Raw genomic sequence first — 24,082 nt, 5'->3', positions numbered from 1 at the left:
TATCAGAAGTTGTTAAAGTCATCATAGTTCTTTCTCTTGATAGTCACTGAAATTTTTTTTCAGATCATAAAATGAATCATTTAATAAGAGAGGATTGGCCAAGTCTCTGAGATAAATTTAAAAAAGAGAGAGAGGGAAAGATTGATCTATTAGAATTCACAAATCTCCTAAGAGAAATTCCTGCCAACCACTAGGTGAGGTGAGGATGCTGGGCAGTGGTCTAGGTATACTCCTTATATTAGCTTAGAACTCAGATTTCCTTTCAGATCGCCTATAAATTTTAGCTCATTTAATTCTTATGTTGAAGGGAGAATTATTCATTCCCGTTAGCAATATCTACGTGTCAGAGGCTTTGATGGTGGCTTAGAAATGGTAAATACGTGAGTGCCAACAACCTATTGTATATTTAATTAAAGCATTGCAGTCATAGTCAGAAAGCTCTTTTAAGATTTTGGAGATCATTTGCCAACTCTTGTCATTTTGTAGATAAGGAATGAGTCCTAGAGAGGGCTTTTCTAATTGCTGTACTATAGCTAGTTAGTGACAGAACTACCTCAATTCCAATGCGTGTCATTATTCAGCATATTAAAATATTCACAATGAATACATTTTTTAAAAACTGATATTAGGGGTACACATTTAGTTTTCTTGGCTTTTGTATATGGCTTAAAATTTAGAGATAAGTTGAAATTTGTTTTAAATTTGTTTAACAAAGCTTTATTAGTACGCTTAGCAAAGTTTTAATTTTTAGTTTGCTTGAGAGAAAGTATTTGCAACACATACTGCATTAAATTGTCTTTAAAAATAGCTGATTAAGAGTTACCACATGGTGCAGCGGAAACTAATCCATGAAGTTGTGGGTTTGATCCCTGGCTTCGCTCAGTGGGTTAAGGATCCAGCATTGCTGTGAGCTGTGGTGTAGGTCGCAGATGCGGCTCAGATCTGGCATTGCTGTGTCTGTGGCGTAGGCTGCCAGCTGTGGCTCTGATTGGACCCCTAGCCTGTGACCCTCCATGTGCCTTGGGTGTGGCCCTAAAAAGCAATAAAATAAAATAATAAAAATAGCTGGATTGTTTTTAAAAAGTAGCTACAGCTCTTCCTCTGAGATATGTAGAAAGCACAGTATATTATCTTCGGATCTCTTAAGTGAATAATTTTCTCCTTTATGCTAAATCAAGTTCAGTGTTTGATATGTATAAGAACCTGAATGTAGCAAAGAACTGTGGGCAAATTTATGCTTTATCCTTTTATTTCATCTTAAAAGTAAATATTCAACTTGTATTGAAAGCCTGTCTTCCCAAGCACTTTTCTGGGAGTAGGATTGGGGTTGAAAAAATTAGATGAATACTGTTCTAGTGGGAGAGAGACCCTTTAATCACAGCTGAACATAGTAAATAAAGACTGTTTTGGCATTATGCATATATTTTTTAGCAAGGAAGCTTTTATAGAGGAACTGAATGTTGTGAAATGAGGAAGAATTGGTTTGAACAAGGAAGATGATTTGTAAATGTCAAATATAATTTTGTTAGTTTTGACTAACAGCTTTTTTGAATATAGATCTGTAAGGATATTTTCTGTAATGTCAAAAATTAAAATCTTAAAATTAAGGAAGAGTGGCAGAATTTAGGAATGTCTTCTTCCTTTGAATCTTTTGTTACTTATTAATATTACAATAAAACATTTATGGCTTGTTTTGGCTAGAGATAAATAACTTGTTTACACCTTTGAAAATACTTATTCTTCATCAACATTTTAATGATTGTATGGTATTGCTTTGAGATATTGCATAATTTATTCAACCTACTGTAACTGGAAAATTACCTATTAAGTAAACAACTATTAATTTAGCACTATTATGTTAAATGAATATGAATTATATTTAATTAGCATGCCCTCTGTTCTTGTGAAAAAGTGTTTTTATCTTTGTTGGTCTTCCACTTTGCCTTATCAACTTATATCTTAAGGAAAATACTTTAAATTTTTTTCTAAGTTTAATTATTTCTGAAAAATGGCTTTGTATCATCATCTTCAGCAGAAAGTCTGGAGCTGCTGTTTTTGAATATAGTTATGTCAATTTCATGCATTCTACTGGGTTATAGGTCTAATTAAGATGTTTAGGATGTACCTACGCATTTTATTGAGGGTTTGTGGCTTTTGACTTTATTTTTATTTTTATCTTATTTTATTTTATTTAAAAATTTTTTTTTAAATTTTTTCTTTTTGTCTTTTTGCCATTTCTTGGGCTGCTCCCGTGGCATATGGAGGTTCCCAGGCTAGGGGTCTAATCAGAGCTGTAGCTGCCAGCTTACACCAGAGCCACAGCAACGCAGGATCCGAGCCGTGTCTGCAGCCTACGCCACAGCTCACGGCAGCACGGGATTGTTAACCCACTGAGCAAGGGCAGGGATGGAACCCGCAATCTCATGGTTCCTAGTCGGATTCGTTAACCACTGCGCCACGACGGGAACTCCAGACTTTGGTTTTAAAGTACATTAAATTTCTTACTCTGAATTGGAAAACAGTAAAATATTTCAGCTTGTACTTTTTACTTCAAAGAAATTAAAAACACTGCAAAACATGGATTTTGACCAAACTAATTCTGTAACATTTAAATTTAAAAACCCACATGTTTTGAGTTCAAATCATAGTGTTAATAATTATGTTTTCCGGAGTTCCCGTCGTGGCACAGTGGTTAACGAATCCGACTAGGAACCATGAGGTTGTGGGTTCCATCCCTGCACTTGCTCAGTGGGTTAACGATCCGGCATTGCATGAGCTGTGGTGTAGGTTGCAGATGTGGCTCAGATCCTGCATTGCTGTGGCTCTGGCGTAGGCCGGTGGCTACAGCTCCGATTTGACCCCTAGTCTGGGAACCTCCATATGCCGTGGGAGCGGCCCAAGAAATAGCTAAAAAAAAAAAATAATAATAATAATAACAATTATGTTTTCCAATATCCCTTCTGTCATTTTATTTTCTATGTATATTATATACATATAATTTTATTTGTAGTAACAGTTTGAATTATATTAAATTGCTGTTTTGTAGGTCAAAACAGGTAAATATCTGATTTCATATGATTCAACCAATGTCTGTATTAAATATCAGTAAGTGACTTTGTATTAGCTGCTTTTGTATCAAAACCTTTTGTTATTTTCATTTTATTTGTTCAGCAAAGGCCTCCTCTTCTTATTTTCATGTCAGTTTACTGTGTCTGTAGGGGCTGGAGCTATGATATAAAACCAGATAAAGGCTATGATAGATTATGTAATCGACCCTAGGATTCTAGAGATGGTCCATGGGGAGGAATTCTCCTTGCTTATTCATGATTATTTTATGTTTTTGCCTGCTCGGGCATTGTATGGAAGAATTTCTCTTCTGGGTGAAATGTAGATAGTCTTCAATTTTATTAAAGAACCTATTGGCTATAATTGTCTTCAAAAACACAGCATCAGACCTTTTTTCTCAAATTTCTAGAACTCTTTTCAGTCACATTGCCACGATCTTGACTTGGTGTGGTTATTCTCTCAAATGTTGTCCACTTTGATGAGTTTTGCTCTTTTGACCAGTAACTTAATTATCCTGCAGACTTAATCTCTAACTCCAGATCGGTCAGATGTTGTACCTAAGCTACTGAGTCATGTAGACATAGAGTTGCTTGGCAATTATTCATTCAATTCTTACATTACTTTTTTGTCAAAATTCTCACAACTTTTTGCCCTCATGGGCTTTTGTTTTACAGCTCAACTCTCACGCCATCATGGTTTTTAGGAAATGATCTGAGGACTTTGAAATGATACATATAAGTTTTCCAAAATGACAATATCCAGTGGAAAGCAGGGCATTAAGAATCTTGATCAGGAGTTCCCGTCGTGGCGCAGTGGTTAACGAATCCGACTAGGAACCATGAGGTTGCGGGTTCGGTCCCTGCCCTTGCTCAGCGGGTTAACGATCCGGCGTTGCCGTGAGCTGTGGTGTAGGTTGCAGACGCGGCTCGGATCCCGCGTTGCTGTGGCTCTGGCGTAGGCCGGTGGCTACAGCTCCGATTCAACCCCTAGCCTGGGAACCTCCATATGCCGCGGGAGCGGCCCAAGAAATAGCAACAACAACAACAACAACAAAAAAAAAAAAGACAAAAAAAAAGAATCTTGATCAGGTTTTTCCTTACCCTAGTCATGTAACCTTTGAAGACCTCAGCTTTTAAATTTAATACATCTCTATACCTTTTTGTGTTTCTGTTCAATAGGAATAGGTCTCAAAGTTTTACCTTCAGTTTATGCCTTTGGTCTCATCTATTATTCTTAAGTGGTTAAATTCCCATAATTTACTCCTTTTCTACAATATTTAGCACCTCCCTTATGTTGGTTCCTTCCGTTTTGCCTTAAGCATGTACATTTTACCCTTATAAAAAATATTTTTATATGTGAACCATTCTAGTATGTCACATTTTACTCTTGTTACTTAATTTCTTCAAGGAATAATTATGCCCATCATTCCCATCTTATCTTTACATAATCACTTAAATTTAATCCTTACCTTTGCAAGTGCCGATACCTTCCTTGCAGAGATAGTAATTAATCTGATGCCTAATTCCTTTTTTTCCCCTTTAAAAATCATTTTAATTCTTTTTGATTTTATTCTTGTTTTTAAAGCTGTTTTAGTTCAGACTCTTATGGTATTGGACTGTTTCATTGGATTTCTAATTTAGTTCTTTGCTTCCAATTAATTTTACCCCTTCACTTTATTTTTCCACTATGGTAGCAGAGTTATCCTTCCAAAATGTATTTGGTTTAGTTACTTGTAGGCTTAGGATCCTGGACTTATTTCTAAATACCTGTGGAAGAGTCCATTGTGTGCAGCCCATACCATGTGGATGTGCTCATTATTTGAGCTCATGCCATTTACCTTCTTTGTACAAATAGGTATATCTGTCTAAACTTCTCTTCCTTCTCTGTTACTTTGACCTTGTAACACTAGCTTAGATGTCACCTCTGTGAACAAGTCTTTCCCAGCTCTCTCTTGTGTATTTAATCGCTCCCATTCTTGGAATGCTCCCATAAGACTTGGTGTACTGACCTTTACCGTATCACTTATCACATATTATTTGTATGTGGCAGTGAGGAGTAGCTAACATTTAAAGTGATAAAATCAACATGTGATGAAAATCAACATGCAGTGATAGAAAGGAGTTGTCCCCTCACCTTGAACTTAGGTGAATTGTTCCCAAGACCTAAGACAGGAGAACTTATGAACTGTTTCCAGGACCTAAGGTAGACTAGATTGTAGCTTAATCAATGGTGTTCACACATCAAAAGATAGACGAAATTTTAGATGGATTTTTGTCTAAAAAAAATAGGATTGGGAAGTAGTATTGTCATTTGAAAGTTTAGAAAAACAGTTTAGGTAACTAGAATTGAACATATTTACCCAGAACTATTTAGGATTGAGGGTATTTTACACTCCAGTGGGTTCTCTGTATTCATTCAGCACTGCCTGAATGAAATATCCCACATTGCTGCCTTTTGCTCTAAATCACTACTTATCAAGCAGCCTGCTTATAATTTGACTTTCAGGGTATCATTAAGACAATAATTGAATGGAGCACTTAGTGAACTTGAACATTTAATCTACTTGCTAGCTTATGTTTCACTGTAAATTAATTGATAAAATTCCAAACCAGATTATTGCCAGCCTGTCTCATGTAGATTGGTTGTACCAGAAAAACATGTTTTGTATGTGTTCTGAATGACTGAGGATGAAGCTAAGGTTCTGTCCTTGGGAGGCCTGTCTGAAGCTTGTTAGGCCACTTCCTTTAGTTTTCCATGGCCTGAAACTTTTCAGTCAGTGGCTCTAGGGTTCTATCAGTCATCCAAACTAAAACATCCTGAAATAAACTTTGGGACATTCCTGTTTTAGTCTGTAGTTGTTTTCCTTCATGTGTAGTCACACTCAAAGTTGAATTGGTTTTCTACTGATGTACTTTTATTTTGGTTCTGTCCTTCCTAGTTTCAGCTGCTTCTGCAGTAGTCTTAGGTTTTCTCTTTAATTATTCAATATGTGACTCTAATTTTCCTTATATGTTACTTGCATTATTTTATTTTCCTACCCCTGCCTGTTTAAAAGCCTTCCAAAGTGATCTTTGTAAACACTTCAGCTCAATACATCCTTTTGAAGACTCTCAACATTCTAAAATTCTGTTTTTATCTGATTTCTCACCTTTTTTTTTTTTTTTTTTGCTTTTTAGGGCTGCACCTGCGGCACATAGAGGTTCCTAGGGTAGGGGTACAGTCGGAACTACAGCTGTCAGCCTCTGCCACAATCACAGCAATGCCAGATCCGAGCCACGTGTGTGACCTCCACCACAGCTCACTGCAATGCCAGATTCTTAACCCACTGAGCGAGGCAAGGGATTGGACCCGCAAACTCATGGTTCCTAGTCGGATTTGTTTCCACTGCGCCACAACAGGAACGCCACTCATAGTTCTTTGTCATAAACTAAAGTCTGCTTTGGTTGAGCTGGGCTTTTTGCTGTCCCATGGTTACTCTGTTCACATTAGTCCTTTAGCCTGAGATTCCTTTCCTTGATTCAACTTAGTCATCTACTGTATTCAACTTTTGTATCTATTTTTTTGACTTTCAGTACCTTTGTTAATACTACTATGCAATTCTGTGTTCCAGCATTGTCTTAACATATTTGTCATCACCTAATACTAGTCTTGGATTTTAAGTTTTAAGCCAGATTGCTTTGTTGTAAACTCATTCATTCATTCATTCATTCAACAAATGTCAAGTGCTGTACTCTGTGCCTTGAATTATTCTTAATGTCATTACTCTGAGTATTTGAGATTTAACAGTCCTTGAAACACACAGGGTCTTTGCCAAGTTTCTAATAATAATCAACAAGATTTTGGAATGTTAGGCAGGCAGCCTGTACTTGTTAATTAAATATTCATTTGCTTTTCCTATTTATAGGTGTCATTTCTAGAATGACATTATTTGGATTTATAGATTTTTAACATTGTTTGAGTGCGACCCTAACTCATTTGTCACATAATATACAATGATTCTATATGGTTCTTATCACCAAAGAAAGAGAGGCAGCACCCCTCCCTGCAGTACTGCTACTGCCTTTAGTACAGGTCCTCCTGTCATACCTGGGTGTTGTCTTAGTGCTACTGGGCTATCCCTCATCCAGGCTTTACGTGGCATCCAGAGCAACTTTTTTTTAGTGATCTGATTATATTACTTTTCATGGGTTTCCTTATTGTTTTCAGGCTAAATTCTAAACCTGTAAGTTTTGCCCTTCAGTATCTGGTTTTGGCCTATTGTCATCCTTTGTGAAGCAGATGTCACTGATGGTTCACCAAGCTGAGTCCACTGGGTCTTCTCAAGCTTTACCTTCCAAAAGGCCCTTTTTTGTCCTTAGTACTTCTTGGCTCTGTTCTCATAGAATCCTCTGCCTGTCCTCTCATCATTTTGTATTGTAAGAGTCCATTTGCTCTCCCAGAGGACTGGGTGCTCATTGATAGCAAGGATGATGCTGTGTGCAAGTGGTCTAATGTTCAGCGCATATGGTTTGTTGCTCAATAAATGGTCACTTAATGCACTGAAATGACTTAGTGGAAAAAGCATGTGGTTGTAGATTAAGGGTCTGGGTTCTGGCTAAGTCTGTGACTGAATAGTTTTGTAATCTTGGCTCTTTGGACCCTGATTTCTTCATTTGTGAATTGTTCAGAGAAGGTTTATTTAAAGGCTCAAAGTGTGAATTCTAAGTTTTATGTGAATCTAGATTGAAATAACAAAATTTTCGCTTTCTTTTGTAGTAGAAGTTATTTGAGCATCTGTAAGAAGTCATTCTCAGCATGTCTAGCTATCTATCGCTGAAAAGTATAAAAAGTTAAGAAACCAAAAACAGAAAAGTTATTGGGTAATATTCTCTTTCCTTTTTTTCCCCTTCGTCCTTATTCAGGGAGCTGATAATTAAAATCATTTTGGGTGGTTTGAGTCCCAAGCATGTATTCAGATTCATACATCCCAAACATGTATACTTTGTTTCATCAGTCTGTCATCAAGAGAACTATTTTAATGTGAACAAAGCAAAACAGAATGTCAGCTCCACTAAGGTTGACACAGACTCCAAGTTTGAATTTTAAAATAGCAATGTATTCGTAATTAAGTTTTGTGTTTTTTGGGGGGGGGGTTGTTGTCTTTTTAGGGTGGCACTCACAGCCTATGGAGGTTCCCAGGCTAGGGGTCAAATTGGAGCTCTAGACTCTGGCCTACAATACAGCCATAGCAACATGGGATCTGAGCTGCGTCTGCAGCATAGAGCACAGCTCACAGCATCACTGGATCCTTGACCCACTGAGCAAGGCCAGGGATTGAACCTGAGTCCTCATGGATAAGAGTCAGGCTCATTTCCGCTGAGGCAAGATGGGAACTCCAAGTTTGCAGAGTTGTATTTTCAGTATTGTCAGGCAATATAAAATATTGGTATGAGATATATTTTATTTCTTTGGAGAATTAATTTCCCTTGGTAAGAATTTTAACCTACGTATAAACAGTTACTAACAAAAATTGAAATGATCATTCTTCTGTAGACTAAACGCAAATAACTTTTTCTTGATTTTCATGGCTTCAGGTTAATAGAGGTGGAAAGGTTGAAGCCTAACTTGCCCCAGTGTTTTACCCTTCTTGGGTGCTTATAAGCTGTTTCATAAATGACTTTACCAAGTTATAATTAATCAAGAGAATCAAGTCCTAGGGGCAGTGAATCCAGACAGAAACCATCTCTTGGTCAAGTTATTGTTTTGAAGCTGTAATGAAATCATTAAGGCCACTTGAGTCAATGACCCATTTGGTTGTGTGTTTGAGGCTTCAGCCATGATGGACTTTATAGTTTCCTTCCATCTCTACCTAGTTTAATAGTTTTTTCTTTAGGAATTTGTTTATGGTTAATTTATTTAAGCATTCTCTTTTAATTAAAAGTAATGAAAAAATATTCAGGAAATTTGGTTTTTAATTTAAATGTTTAAAAAATTCTATTTTATGTAAACTTTAACATACAAAGACACTAGGTTGGTCAGTAAAGGCAGGTTATTTAAATAGTTTGTTTTTAAATTTCAAATCATTGTCTCTTAGTTAATGAATTGAATACTTTATATTTTAATATGTTAATCCCTGGCATGTACACTAATTTTCAATTGCATAGTAGTGTGTCAAAAGTTGATATAAGTTTAGTGTTGATACTCTTCAAATTGATAATTAATAATTCTCTAAAATATTCGCCATCTTGGAAATATATTGCCAAGACTCTTTTCTAAATATATATGAAAAAGAGTAACTTTGGAAACAATTTTCCGCATAATTTAAAAATTACGTCTCCAAAAAATTACATAGATAATTTTTTGATAAAAGCAAAATATTTTCTTTCAATACCACATATATAGTCACCGAACAGATTCGTTCTAGGAAGGATTTATTTATTTATTTATTTATTTATTTTTGTCTTTTTGCCTTTTTCAAGGGCCGCTCCCGTGGCATATGGAGGTTCCCAGGCTAGGGCTCAAATTGGAGCTGCAGCCGACGGCCTACGCCAGAGCCACAGCAAGGCAGGATACGAGCCACATCTGCAAGCTACACCACAGCTCAAACCCACTGAGCAAGGCCAGGGATTGAACCTGCAACCTCATGGTTCCTAGTCAGATTCGTTAACCACTTCTCCACAACAGGAACTCCCTAGGAAGAATTTATTGACTTCTATTAGAAAGTAAAAGAAGAGTTTTTTGTTAAATATAATATTAATTATATTTTGTTAACTATAATACATTTTTGTTAAATATAATGCATTTAACACAGTATATAGATTAGGTTTTGAGGCAGTATTTTCAGCTTTATTTACAAAGATGGAAATAGCATAGTAAAGTGAATGGAGTGAAGTTACATTTTTGAATTAAACATTTTTTGGTCAATCATTAATTACAACATTGAGAATGGTATTTGGTTTTCTCAGGGTTGATAGCTTTAGTTCCTCCTTTACCTCCATATATATATGATCAGTCTCTAAATTCTGCAGCCATATCCATAGAATGCATTTCTCCTCTGAGTCCCAGAGATAATACTGTCATTTCTGGTCTGAATCATTGTAGAAGCCTATTTGATAGTCTTAATTCTTGTCAGTCCAGTTTGCTTTTTGTTTGTTTTTGCCTTCACATAGTTTACATTCTTCAGTAGTGGGTTTATCAGCAATATCTCACTATGAGTAGTAATTTGGAGGAAGACGATAGAGTTTGGCTTGGTGCCTCTTCCTCCCAGTTCATCATAGTCTATCATGTATATCTTCCAGGATCATTCTTTTCTAGACTGAAATGTCATTTAATGCCTGTAACATTATTAGATGTGACTGACAAATGATTTCTACTATTAAGAAGCTTACACTCTAATAAATTGTTATATACGTTTGTGAGAGATTGTACTTGATGACCTTGACGATTTTGTGATACTATCACATTTCTATCAAGGCTAGATTTAGGTTCGCCTTGTCCACAAAACTTTTTTTTCCCTGACTAAAAAAATTATCTTTTGCTTTTAAGTCTATAATCTCAAATAGACTAACCTTCTGACATACTAGCTAATATATTTCTTAGCCTTGTTCTGCCTGAAAGAGTTCTTTGTAATGGCATTCATTGTATGGAGATTGCAGAACTTCTATCACAAACTACACAGAAAATAGAATAGTAAATTCAAGTGATAGGAAATGTGAAAGAAAAAAGGCAAAAATGTAACCTTTGATGTTAGATGAATGTAAAAGTGATCTGAACCTTAACCCAATTGGTAGAATTTAAGGCATTAAAATATCCCCAATGAAACCAGAGTTGAGGTAGGTTACAAAGGCATTTTAAAAGCAGTCCTGTTTAAGAGCTGTTTTACTTCCTTTTTTTGAGAACTGTCTGTACATATTTTTCCTCTTTTTAAATTAGGTACTTGGTCTTTTACTAATTGATTTGTAAGAACTCTTTATATAATATTTAATAAGTAAATTACCCTTTGTGATGTGAGTTACAAATGCTTTTTTCCAGCTATATCTTTTGACATTGTGTATATTGTTCCTCTCTGAATCAATTTGATTTGGTTTTTTTAAAAATCATATTTTTAGAGCAATTTTAAATTTGCAGCAAAATTGATCAGAAAGTGTAGTGTTCCTGTATCCTCTGTCTTTATACATGTGTACCCTTCCCCACTGTTGAAATATCACATCATGGTTATACATTTGTTACAAAGATTGATTGGATAGTTTGTTAAAATCAATTAAATTTGATTTTTTTTTCAATATTTTTTTTAGTTTTTTTTATCACTTAGAAAACATGTCATTTTTAAATTGTGTGATTCCATTTATTTTGCTTTTTAAATTTTTTTTTTTTGGTCTTTTTTTTTTTTTCTTATTAGGGCTGCACCTGAGGCATATGGAGGTTCCCAGGCTAGGGGTCCAGTTGGAGCTGTAGCTGCCAGCCTATGCCACAGCCACAGCAACTCTGGATCCTTAACCCACTGAGCAGACCAGGGATTGAACCTGCAACCTTATGGTTCCTAGTTGGATTTGTTTCCCTTGCTCCATGACGGGAACTCCCTTTAATTTCTTTTTTATAGTGAAAACGTTTTTTGAGAAGCCTTCTCTATTCTTGACATTTAAAAATATTTATCTCATAATAGTACTGATAAAAATGACTATAACAACAAATAGTACTACTCCATATTGACTGCTTACTCTATACCAGATACAGTTCCTAACCACAGCTGGTTTAGTAGGCAGGTTGGATTTTTAGCTTCATTTTACAGAAGAGAATATAGAGGTATAAAATGTTTGAGTGACCTATCCATAAGTCATACAACTAGTAGATAACAGATTCTATCCCAGGTAGTTTGAGTCCAGGGCCCATGGTTTAACCAAATATGCCGTACTACTTTTTAAAAAATATTTTAATATATTTTTAATGTACTTATTGGGCATATTAGGTTTGAAGTAGGAATTCAGCTTTATTTTTGGACTACTTAGGTAGAGGAGAAACCATCAAAGAGGAATATAAAGACTTCATCATCAAGGTGGGAGTAAAGCAAGGGATTTGGTAGACCTTGTTGGTGTACTGCTGAGATTTAAGATAAGGAAAAGATAATTTGGCAAGATGAAGTAATGTTGATGGTAGGCATTTTAATGGAATGGTCTGAAGCAGAAGTCAGATGGGAATCGTGTCGTGGATTTGAGAACATAGAAACAGTGAGAACAAGTCTTTCAAAAAGTGGCTGTGTATTTGAGGAAGGAGAGAACCTGTAGAATAAAAGAAAGTTACTGTTATTTTTTAGAAAAGTGAAAGGTGTTATAATGCTGATATGAAGGATTTAAATAGAGAAGAAATTAAGGAAGATATAAGAGGGAACCTATTCAGTGGTTGAGGTTTCTCAAAAATTAGAGAGAGGATGGGGCTCTGAAGCATAGATAGAGAGATTTGCTTTATACTGAAGATGGTCTGTTATTTCTAGAGGATGTGGAAGAAGACTGGTACAAATGCAAGTGATTATGAGCTTGTTGGTGGCAAGTGAGAATTCCCATTTGATGCTGTTATATTCTCTGTAAAGTGGAAGATGTCCACTCAATGGAGAGTTAGAAGTTTGATGAGAAGGGCAGGGGGTAATTTAGGAGTTTGGGATTAGCAGATACAAATTACTATACATAAAATAGACAAAACAGCAAGGTCCTACTGTATAGCATAGGGAACAATATTCAATACATTATGACCTATAATGGAAAAGAATGTGAAAAAGGATATTTTTTTACTCACTTTGCTGTACATGAGAAACTAACACAACATTGTTAATCAACTATACTTCAGTTAAAAAATAAAGAAAAAAATAAGTTTGAGGGAGATTGGAGGTATAAAGAGATGGAAGAAAGTTTGAATTAGGTATTAGGTAGAACAAAAGAAGGATTGATGAGAACAAACTAAGGGCATTTTGGGACTTTCTTGGAAGCCCACTGACTAGAAATTGGTGATGATAGTATGAATTAAATTTTTTTTCATAGGAACTTTCAGGCCAGTTCTGCTGTCACATTTAATATAGATAATGCTCTTGAGCTTGCTAAACTAGTGTTTTAAGTGTGTTATATAGAGTAAATTTGGAAAAGATGAAAAAAAATCACTTTTTCATTTTGGTACCCTTACATAATGGAGAGCATTTCTTGGGAATAGAATTTGAATGTGTGTGCTACTTTAACTTTTTTTGGTATGGATGTAATCTTTGGATAACTTATAGAGGATTAGTTTAAGTTTAAACATATGTGGTCTTAAATACCTAAATGGCAGAATAATATGTATTTTGATAGTAAACCCATATTTCTTAAAGTATAATTTTCCAAATGTATGGAAAATTTTCCAGCAGTGTCCTCAAATCTAAATTCATTCGTTGTTAAAACTTGTTTGTCTGTTTCTTTACACAGGGTGTGATAGGTATACAGCTGGTTGTTACCATGGTGATGGCCAGTGTCATGCAGAAGATTATACCTCACTATTCTCTTGCTCGCTGGCTACTCTGTAATGGCAGGTAAGGCAAGGATAGGCTGATTTTGACTGGCACTTTCAAATCTCTGTTTGGTTTACTGGGCTGATTAACTTCCTAGAAATAAAGTGCTAATTCCAATATTATAAAAACATGAAAGGGGGAAATAATGAGAAAAACCTAGCTTCCTCATTTCTCTTATTTTGAGAGAATAGTAGTTTATCTGTTTAACTCAAAGGCAATAGGGTCATTGTAGAGAATTTAGTACCTTGTTTCTCTGTCCCTTTTTGTCCATTGCCACTGAAAATACCACATGACTTTTCCAGTTGGTTGAGAAGAGGAAGAAACTATAAATTGCAGGACCTAAATGGTTTCACTGTTGGAAAAAATGACTCAAAGCACATGTCTTATTATTGAGAATTTATTATGAGAGATAGAGGTTCTCTGTTTTACTGTAGAGAATTTTCAACTTTAATTTAGGAAAGAGAGCATGAAATTATTTTGTAGGATTTTAATTTTGTTTATTGTACTGGAAGCTTGCTACTATCTGCACTCCTTCTGTAGAGGAGTGAAATTACCTTGCTGAAATTTGTATAATAAATGAATAAAAGTAAAGAAGTTAAATATAGGAGATACAGTAACGCAAAAGCAGTAAAGTTCTACACACAGAAATACATATCATAGTCTTGTGTAATTATGAGAGTTAAATGATAGATTTGTGCCATGACTATGGTTTTACTCCAGTTAGTCATCTCTAATAAATAACCAAATTCTGTTATTTGTATGTCAGTTTTCTTTTGATCTTTTTTTTTTTGTTGTTCCTTTTTAGGGCTGCACCCTTGGCATATGGAGCTTCCCAGGCTAGGGGTTGAATCAGAGCTACAGCTGCCAGCTTACGCCACAGCCACAGACAACCATATGAGACCTGAGCTGCATCTGTGACCTACACTAAAGCACATGGCCATGCTGGATCCTTAACCCACTGAGCGAGGCCAGGGTTCAAACCCGCATCCTTATGGATCCTAGTCAGGTTCATTAACCGCTGAGCCACGAACGGAACTCCCTTGTTTAGATCTTTTGAAGTTAGAAAAGAATGGATAGCTCTTATGATTTTATATACTGCAAGACAAGTAGTAAGCCATTCTATCCACAAAGCTTAAATTTTCTACATAGTATTTATTTTCTCTAAGGAATTTATTTTCTGGTTTAAATTATATTCTTCTCTAATGTTTTATACTTTTTTATATGTGTTTAAATATAGGAAAATATTTAGCCTGCTTAAACACTTAGACTATTTTAAAAGTTGTTTTGAACAGTGATATGCATGTACACGTATGTGTAACGTGTGAGAGAAGAGCAGTTTAAAAATGTATATTTTATTAGCACATTACTGACTAAAGTTTTATTAAAGTTGAAAGCCTCATCAAAGCTACTTATAAGTGAAAAAAATCAATAATCTGTGACTAGTTTTTAATTCTGTAGGTTTATGCCTTGCGTAGCTTGCTTACTTTTTTTGCTTAGCAAAAACCCTTTTCCCTAAGTGAATATCATTAATTCTAAATAAATGGAATCTGAGGTAATAAATTAATAAAATACGTATTAAGGTCACTGCGTGAGGACAGGAGCTCCAGGGTAGTTTATTTTCTACTGAGAATTGCAGAATCTAGACTTTGCTTATGTTGAGTCTCTAAAGAGACTTCCGGATCTCTTTTTGGTTTTAAAGATCTTGGCAGCCTTGTCTCTAGGCAGTTTCTACTTTTTTACATAATTTATGTTTTATTTGCTTCTATCAAAATTGTATTCACCAGTAAAAACTAAAATGTCAGAGATTAAAACTGGTTCTCTTTGTTAATGGAACAATGTATTATATTTTGCAAATTTTTACTTTTTTGATCAGTATATGTCATAAGCATACCTACTGCTAATTTGAAGAGAAGCTTATCCTTCAGAAATAAACTTTTTGTGACCTTTCTTTTAAAATTTTTTTTCTTCTTTTTTTTTTAGGGCTGCACTTGCAGCATTTGTAAGTTCCTAGAGCTAGGAGTTGAATTGAAGCTGCAGCTCCTGGCCTATGCCATAGCCACAGCAACGCCAGATCTGTGCTGCGTCTGTGACCCATGCCACAGCTTGAGGCAATGCCAGATCCTTAACCAATGGGCAAGGCCTGGGATCGAACCTGCATCCTCATGGATATTAGTCTGGTTCTTAACCTGCTGAGCCACAATAGGAACTCCTTTTTGTGATCCTCATTTGCTTTTATAAATAGGTTAATTTATATTGTCTCTTAATTCCAAATTGGATTCCAAGATAGCAGTCAGGACTTTTTAGTGATAGTTACTCTTCTGCTATAGTTGCATTTCCTTTGTGGTTTTTGTTTGCTTTGCTGTGTTCTTAAGGTCAACTACTTTTCTTTAGTGTTAATTCTGAAATTTTTAGGTTATGAAGTTATGTTGTTGATTGTTGTTAACTAGCTTTGTTGGATAAGATTATTGATTTTATCATTTTGGGAGAATTACTTTTTTTATAGCCTTTTGTAATATGAAATGATACTGTTTTAATATTAAAACTAAAATCTCTTCTAAATTGTTCATGTAAAAATATTATTGATCAGAAATGACAGTTTGCATTTTAAACCTTATGATGCTGGTGAGTTGAAGAAAGAGAAAGGAAAGATCTGAAGGCCTTCTTTATTGTCTACAAAATGCTTAAAGGAGTTAAATTCCTATAAAGGAATTTAAGAGGAGAGGCTTATGAGGACTTAAAATTATGAATACTGTAGGATTGTTTGGGAGTGCCTTTATTGAATAGAGTTATTTAGTAGAACTATTCAAATGTAGATACCACGATAGATTAATCATGAGTATGACAGGAGAAACCTCTTTTTAGTCTTGATATCTGTCAACTTTAATATTTATCCCACTAGTATTATACCTTCAAATTATAAGTATTCGTATTGTTCTTAAAAGTTATGGCTTCTCTTTTTATCATGTAAATTAGTTTCTGTCCATATCACTCATTAACCTCTGTCTCTTTTAGAATGGAAAATGTGCACTGGCACCTGATTCTGTTATGTTGACTTAATGAGTAAGCCTGCCATTTTCCTGAAGAAGTCAATACCTTGAAAGAATTAGCAGTTTTTGCATATAAATTAGCTTGTTGATTAATATTCATATTAAAAAATTGGCTAGTTTTCTAGCTCTTGTTTGTTTATTTATTTATTTATTTTTTGCCTTTTTGTTTGTCTTTTTAGGCCCGCACCCTTGGCATATGGAGGTTCCCAGGCTAGGGGTCTAATTGGAGCTTCAGCCGCCAGCCTATGTCAGAGCCATAGCAATGCCAGATCTGAGCCTTGTATGCGACCTACGCCACAGCTCACGGCAATGCTGGATTCTTAACCCACTGAGCGAGGCCAGGGATCGAAACCGCAACCTCATGGTTCCTCGTTGGATTTATTTCTGCTACACCATGATGGGAACTCCTCTAGCTCTTGTTTAATAACAGTTCTATATCATTAGTATTGTAGATCTCTAGTTTTTTTTTTAATTGATAATCTTTAACCTCTTTTAATTCCACTACTACTACCTTTACAATGTTACAAAACTTTGCACTGATAAAGTTTTCTATTTCTCTTGTCTCATTTGGATCTGTACACTCTGACTTTGGTAGAAGAGATGTGTTGAGATTTGCTATAACATCAGAAATCTCAGTGTCTGAACTTACATACAAGTTTCTCATTTAGTTCCTCGAATAGGAATCAGGGTCAAGTGGGGGAACCTGAGAGGGGTCAGGCAGCTATCAACCTAGATCTTTCACAAAATTCAAGCTGATTCAAGGATTCAGCTATCCTTCAGGTGGTTACTTAGGGATTTTAGGCTGCTTCTTTCTCATGTCTCCTGTGTTCCTTCTACTACCTTGGAGTCCTAACAGATGCTATACCAGTTGGCAAGTAAAGAGAGAGTGGGTAGTGGATTTTTCAGAAGATTCTGGGGTCAAGCTTAGAAGTAGATGTATCATTTCTGCCCACCTTATGTAGTCTGGAGCTCTGTGACTGGTTCAGTCAAAGTGCAAGAGAGGTTTGGAAATGTACTTTGCATTGGAAGTAAAAGCAGTATTGGTGAGTGTGTTTAGTCCTTTTTTTTTTTTTTGTCTTTTCTAGGACCTCGCCTGTGGCATTTGGAGGTTCCCAGGCTAGCGGTCCAATAGGAGCAGTAGCTGCCGGCCTATGCCACAGCCATAGCAATGCGAGTTCCAAGCCATGTCTTCGGCCTACACCACAGCTCATGGCAACACCAGATCCTTAACCCACTGAGTGGATCCTTAACCCACTGAGCGAGGCCAGGGATTGAACCTGCAACCTCATGGTTCCTAGTCAGGTTCCTTAACCACTGCGCCATGACAGGAACTCCTGTTTAGTCCTTCTTTGCTGTAGTAAATACTGTCTCCATTTTTACAGATGAGAAAATTTTAGCTTTATTTATGTTCACTAACTAAAAAATGAAACAGATCTAGGCCTCTTACCCTGGAAGTCTGATTTCCTAATCTAGTATTTATTTGATTTATGTTGCTCATCAACCCCAGACCCATGTCCTGGAACTGACTATTCGAACAGAGTTTTGAATTTGATAGAGATGAACTTTTCTGCAACCACTGTGACTTTTGTTGGCAATTTACAGAGTAATTTACGATTTTTGTTTTTCTGCCTTTTTTTCCTAGCTGCATTTAGCCTTCTAGAAGATAGCCTCAGGTTATAGGTAGTGTATGGTTTCTATTTACTTACTGTATTTTCTTATGGCTTTTCTAGGACAATTTAGTCACCCTTTATTCTAAACTAAATTAAAAGGCACATCAGCATGTTTCTGATTACCACAAACATGCTACGTATGAATTAGAGTTTAATAAGTATCTGTTAAAATTATACCTCTTGTGTCATCATTTGAGATTACATTTATTCCAAGTTACTAAATTATTCTGTATTCCATTCCAGTTTTTTTAATAGAAAAATGTTTTTCTGGAGTTCCAGTCGTGGCGCAGTGGTTAACGAATCCGACTAGGAACCATGAGATTGCGGGTTCGGTCCCTGCCCTTGCTCTGAGTTAACGATCCGGCGTTGCTGTGAGCTGTGGTGTAGGTTGCAGACGCGGCTCGGATCCCATGCTGCTGTGGCTCTGGCGTAGGCTGGTGGCTACAGCTCCGATTCAACCCCTAGCCTGGGAACCTCCATATGCCGTGGGAGCGGCCCAAGAAATAGCAACAACAACAACAAAAAAGACAAAAAGACAAAAAAAAAGAAAGAAAAATGTTTTTCTTCTAGAGAGTATTATTCTCCTCTTTTGCATGCCTTTTTATATGACTATCAGACTTCCGTTGAGGCATTCCTGTTTTAACAAGAATTTAAGTAGCCGGATCATTTCTGCCATAACCTGTGAGCATGTTACTGACCTTGAAAAACTCAGCTATGTGGAGTCTAGCTCTCCTCCCCAAAGGAAAGAAAAATTGTGGGAAGCTGGTTTCTCTGTACCTTTACTGTGAACTGCTTTCCCTGACTCAGGGAACACTTGTTCTAAACATTGCTCAGATAGCCCGAAGACATTAACTTTTTATTGTGTCAAACATACTACTGATTTGTAGCCAAAGTATTCTCTACTGTCTATTGTAATTGAAGTTACTTTTTATTTTAAAGTTTGCTTGGCCCCTCTTTTCATGGAGAGGTAAGTGATAGGTTACATTCTTTGTACATTTGAATAGTGGGTGTGCATGAGGAGTAGGATTTTGCTTTTCTCCTTTATAGCTTCCTTGCTGAACCTGCCTTCCATTTTCCTGATTGTTCAGCTCAAACCTTATGCATTTTTCTCTACCCCTTTATCTCCCTAGGTTCTCACTTTGGTCTGCTACTTCCCTTCATATGTCCCTGATTGAAAATATATTATGGTTGGATTTATTCTGATTTTGTCTCATCCTATGTTGGGTAAAGAGGGTGGTGTATCAACATCCTATTTGACTGCTCTTAATTCTTTTTGCCTGTTGTCTTTTGCATGTTGCCTGATCCAAGAATTTGCAAATTCCCTTTGGTGACAGAAACCTACTATTCAAATGCACAGTAGGTGGGACCTATGACCTAAGGGAAAGGTTTAAACCTTCAGCTACAACCCTTACGGAATGCCGGAGTCCTTGCTCTCTTGCCTTAGCTGTCTCAACTTCCAGTTCCAGAATGTCATATTCTAGTAAAGTTTCCAATAAATAACAAGAGAATGTATATGTGCAATAAATTATATTTTGTTTACTTGTACTGATGGGTTTTCTAGATTTTAGGTAGTATTTGTTTTCCCTTGTTTTTTTTTTTTTTTCACTCGTAAATAATTACAGAGATTTAGGTTGGAGACTAAAACTGTCTTTAGTGACCCATGTTGTGAAAGAGTTTTCTGTGATTATTTTTTAAAGCTTTTTTAGCTTGTTCTCAGTACTAAGCTTTTCCATATTTGTTCATGTTCATATTTTCATTTTAAATTTATGAAATTTTTACTTCTCCAAATTTTTAAGTAATTTGCTTTAAATGGCATTGCTGCTTAATTTTTTTAGAATCTAGATCAATTCTTTCTATATTTTTTGACATTTATTTTTTCAGTACTGTTGAACTGCCTTAGTAAGGTTGTAGTCTGACATTTTATATGAGTTTCATATACAAGGAAATTATTGAAAAATAGTTTCAGTAATTTAGTGGAGTATAACACTAAGTTGGCTTTGTTATCTGAGACAGTGCAGACAGTCTGAACATAAGTGAAAAGAGCCACTGAATAGCCAAGGTAAATGTCATAAAATACAAATATAACTTAACTGCAAGAAGTTCATTTTTTAGTCAGATTCTATTAGTACTTACTCTTTTTTCAAAAAGTTTTTTCTGTTACTGACAATACATGCCTATGATGTAGAAAAAAATGGTTAGTTAATAAAAAGGAAGAGTAAGAGGTAATGGACTGTATTCCTGTCAACTAAAGACAGTCTCTCTGTGAATTTCGTTGTATTTCCTTCTCATCTTTTCTATTCATATTTTTCCTTCATGGATGTGATTATATTGTGTGTAATTGTACATCATGTTCTTTTTGCTTAACATGTTAACGTAAGGTGTTTTTCTTTAATTGTATTTTTATAATGGTTATTATTATCATCAAATCTAAAGCTAATGAACTTTTACATCTGTCTTCTAAGCCCATATTTGAAAAGCCTAGTGCAGCAGTGGCAAGCACATTGCAGGTCATTTTGCAAAGGAAAAGACCAGAATTTGAGACCAGAAGTTAAAGTATATTTGAGGGAAATCATATGATATGAAGTCATACTGTGTGGGAAGCACTGGCTGTTGAAGCAAATTGTGCAGCTGTACTTGTAGGTTTTACTTTTGATTCACAAACATTAGATGGCTACTCCATGCTGCTGGCAGTCTGTGTGTGTTCCACTTCTCAGACAACTTTTCAACTTAAATCCTTTCTTCAAACATTTATTCATGCCTGCCTCAGCCTCACTCTATGCTCCTAAAATGAGAACCTATCACTCTCATCTTCATTGCCACCAAACCCACAATCCTAGTTATACATTCAGCCTCTCTTTGTTTCTTTAAAATGTCATATATTTTAACTTTGGCCTACGGAGGGAGTGTCTTGCTATCAAGACCCAATTCCTACATTTGTGTTCCATACCCCATTCCCTCTAACCTTCACCTAGACTTTACCTCTTTGGCCATTTCCTCTCTTCTGTGCCATTAATTGCTTCATTTCTGCTGGATTATTCCTGTTAGTACACACATTGTTTTAAAAAATTCAAGATTGCCATTGAAAATAAGAACAACAAATAACAAAAAGTCAACCCTGCCTGCCTGCCTTCTTAAAAAACAAAGCCCGTCCCATTATCATTCCTTAGTTTTTGCCCTGTTTCTCTGTTTTCCTTCTTAGCTGGATTTTGCTACATCCTTGTCATTACCTCAACTTTCCCACTTCCTTATTAACTATTTAATAATAGTTAAATAGTTTTGTCATGTTTTATTTTGCACTAAGGTGATCTTATTAATTCCTATGAATTTAAATACTGTAATTATATAATAGCCCCAGGTTATTGCTGAGCTCTGGATTCTGATATACAGTAGCCCTCTTGACATTTTCATTTGATGTTTCATAGGTGCTTAAAAACTCAGCATGTTTAAACTCTTGGTTTCTTCCTGCTCTACTCCGTGTCAGAAAATGTACTACCATCTTCCTCACATCAGAAATGTAAATATCATCTGTGGAGTTCCTGTCGTGGTGTAGTGGAAATGAATCTGACTAGTATCCATGAGGATACAGGTTCAATCCCTGGCCTCACTCAGTGGGTCAAGGATGCGGGGTTGCTGTAGGTCAAAGATGTAGCTTGGATCTGGCATTGCTGTGACTGTGGCATAGGCCAACGACTACAGCTCCAGTGCTACCTCTAGCCTGGGAACTTCCGCTGAGGGCGTGGCCCTAAAAAAAGCCAAAAAAAAAGAGAGAAATGTAGAGATCATCCTTTATTCCATCTTTTTTTTCCCATTCCTTATCTTTAGTCCATTAACAAGACCCGTTGAAGTTTGAAATATATTTCCCTGCTATTCTTGCCTTGTTCTAATTCACAGAGCAGCAAGAGAAATCTTAAAATGTACATCAAATTATTTCTCTCTCGTTTTGAAACCATTATTTTAGCATAAAATCTATACTCCACACCATTGACTCAGGAGGCTTTGCGTGACATAGTCCCTTTTATCTCTTCAGCCTCCCTCATATGTTTCTCCTTGAATATGGTGCTGCTGCTTCCTTGGCCTTTTGGTTACCACAGTGTTCTATATTCTTTCATGCTTTTGTGCTTTTGGACATGCTCTTCTCCGCGTGGAATGCTCTCCATTTCCATTCTTTCAGTTTGCTGGGCAAGGGTCGGTTCAGAGAGGTTTCCTAACTTAATATCTAAGGTTTGTGTCTTATTCTCACTATTTGATTCTTTTGTGTAGTATCCAATTAATGATGTTTGTCTTTTTTAAAAATTTATTAAATTCTGCCCCAACTGAAATAAAAACATTGAGATATCAGGGACTGGCTTCATTGTGTGCGATTATATATCCATTGCCTGACAGAATAATTGACCATGGTAGGTTCCAGAAATGTCTGATTATCAATGGGTAGATGGATGGATGGATAGATGAGTAACAGATTGGAAGTGTCCCTAAGAGCACCCATCTGGCATTCTTGATTCTAACTTTGAACAATAATGTTACTAATGAAGATGACCTGAATGTAATGAATGCAGTCCATTTAGAAAAAATGGATTCACAAAATAAGATTAAACAAGTTGGAGACTATTTTAAAAGAAACTAGATCATAGAAAGTGTAAAGGTATTAAAATATTTCATTATCCTAGGACTCTAAAAGTAACTTAAGTTTTTCTATGGTACTGAGTTCACAGTTAATTATTTCTCTAAGATATAAAAAACTAATTTTACTCTTTATAAATGAGTTATTGCTTGCAAGTTCTCTTAAATGTTATGCACCCAATCCTCATTATTTGTAGATTCTGTACTTTTGTGTCTTGCCTGTTTGCTAAACTTTATTTGTAACTCACAAATCCATACTTGCAGTATTTTCAAGGTTATGCAGAGTGGTAGAAAATTTTAGTGGCGTGTTCCCAGCTGAGGTCCAGGTTCCTAGTTGAGACTTTCTTGTTTTACCTGTCATAGTGTAAACAAGTGCCTGTTCTGTGATCTTTTCGCTGACAAGGTTTTCACATTTTTGCTTTTTGTTGGTGACTTCATTATTTAAAACAGCCCCCAAGTGTAGTGCTGAAGTGCTTGTCTAGTTTGCTAAGCACAAGAAGGCTATGCTGTGCTTTATAGAGAATATTTTCTAGAAATATTCACTAAACCCAAGAAAACATTATACTTATGATTATAGTTATTAGGTAAGCTTTGCTTAAGCCTGAGTTATATTTCTCTTGACCATGAATTCAATATTAATGAATCAACAGTATATATTAAGTAAGGTATCTTGAAACAGAAACACACATAAAACAAGGTTTTATATTGAGTAATTGATGGAGATGTTGTGAGCAGAGGCTCATGGGAACCTAACCCTGCATTTCTCCTAGGAGCAATGGTTTAATGTTCGTGGCAACTTTATAGAACATAACTACCGTGAATAACGAGAATCGACTGTAAGTTAAAAGTCTGGACTTAAATCAAAATTTCAGGAAGTGCCCCCTCACCCATGTTAATTATCGTTTAGGGAATTTGGGTTGGAATATATATTTTATTTTAAAACCCTTAAACTAAGAAGAGAACTGAATTCATTTAGTGATCCTTTTGAGCACTTACTATATGACAGTAACTGTACTAATTTTGAAGTTTACTTGAAGTCAGTCATAAAATCTTCACTCCAAGAATCTGTAAGCTAGGAGAATATTCCATTTAAACCCAACTGGTCTGATACCAACTGCAATTCAGTTTTCATACTACCTACCTAGAGTTAGCACAGACCCTAGAGATTAAAGGCA

The 24,082-nt window shown here is 35.8% G+C and overlaps 1 protein-coding gene across 6 annotated transcripts in view; it reads left to right on the top strand.

The window, feature by feature from the left end:
- TMEM161B (transmembrane protein 161B) overlaps positions 1 to 24,082 on the top strand; it is a 74,609-nt gene that overhangs the window by 8,555 nt on the left and 41,972 nt on the right. For 3 of the 6 annotated variants that reach the window (XM_047778244.1, XM_047778247.1, XM_047778245.1), the window contains one exon: positions 13,488 to 13,591. The exons of 1 other annotated variant lie outside the window; for it this stretch is intronic. In XM_047778244.1, the coding sequence (XP_047634200.1) occupies positions 13,488 to 13,591 (104 nt within the window). Of the gene's footprint in view, positions 1 to 13,486; positions 13,592 to 23,677; positions 23,744 to 24,082 lie in introns of those variants that run through there. 2 more of the 6 variants (XM_047778249.1, XM_047778248.1) reach the window with 1 other exon arrangement.

Source organism: Phacochoerus africanus, chromosome 4, assembly GCF_016906955.1.
Source record: "Phacochoerus africanus isolate WHEZ1 chromosome 4, ROS_Pafr_v1, whole genome shotgun sequence".
In the NCBI taxonomy this organism is placed as follows: Eukaryota; Metazoa; Chordata; class Mammalia; order Artiodactyla; family Suidae; genus Phacochoerus; species Phacochoerus africanus.
Note: the sequence above shows the minus strand (reverse complement) of the source record. Positions and strands in the feature narration are given on the sequence as shown.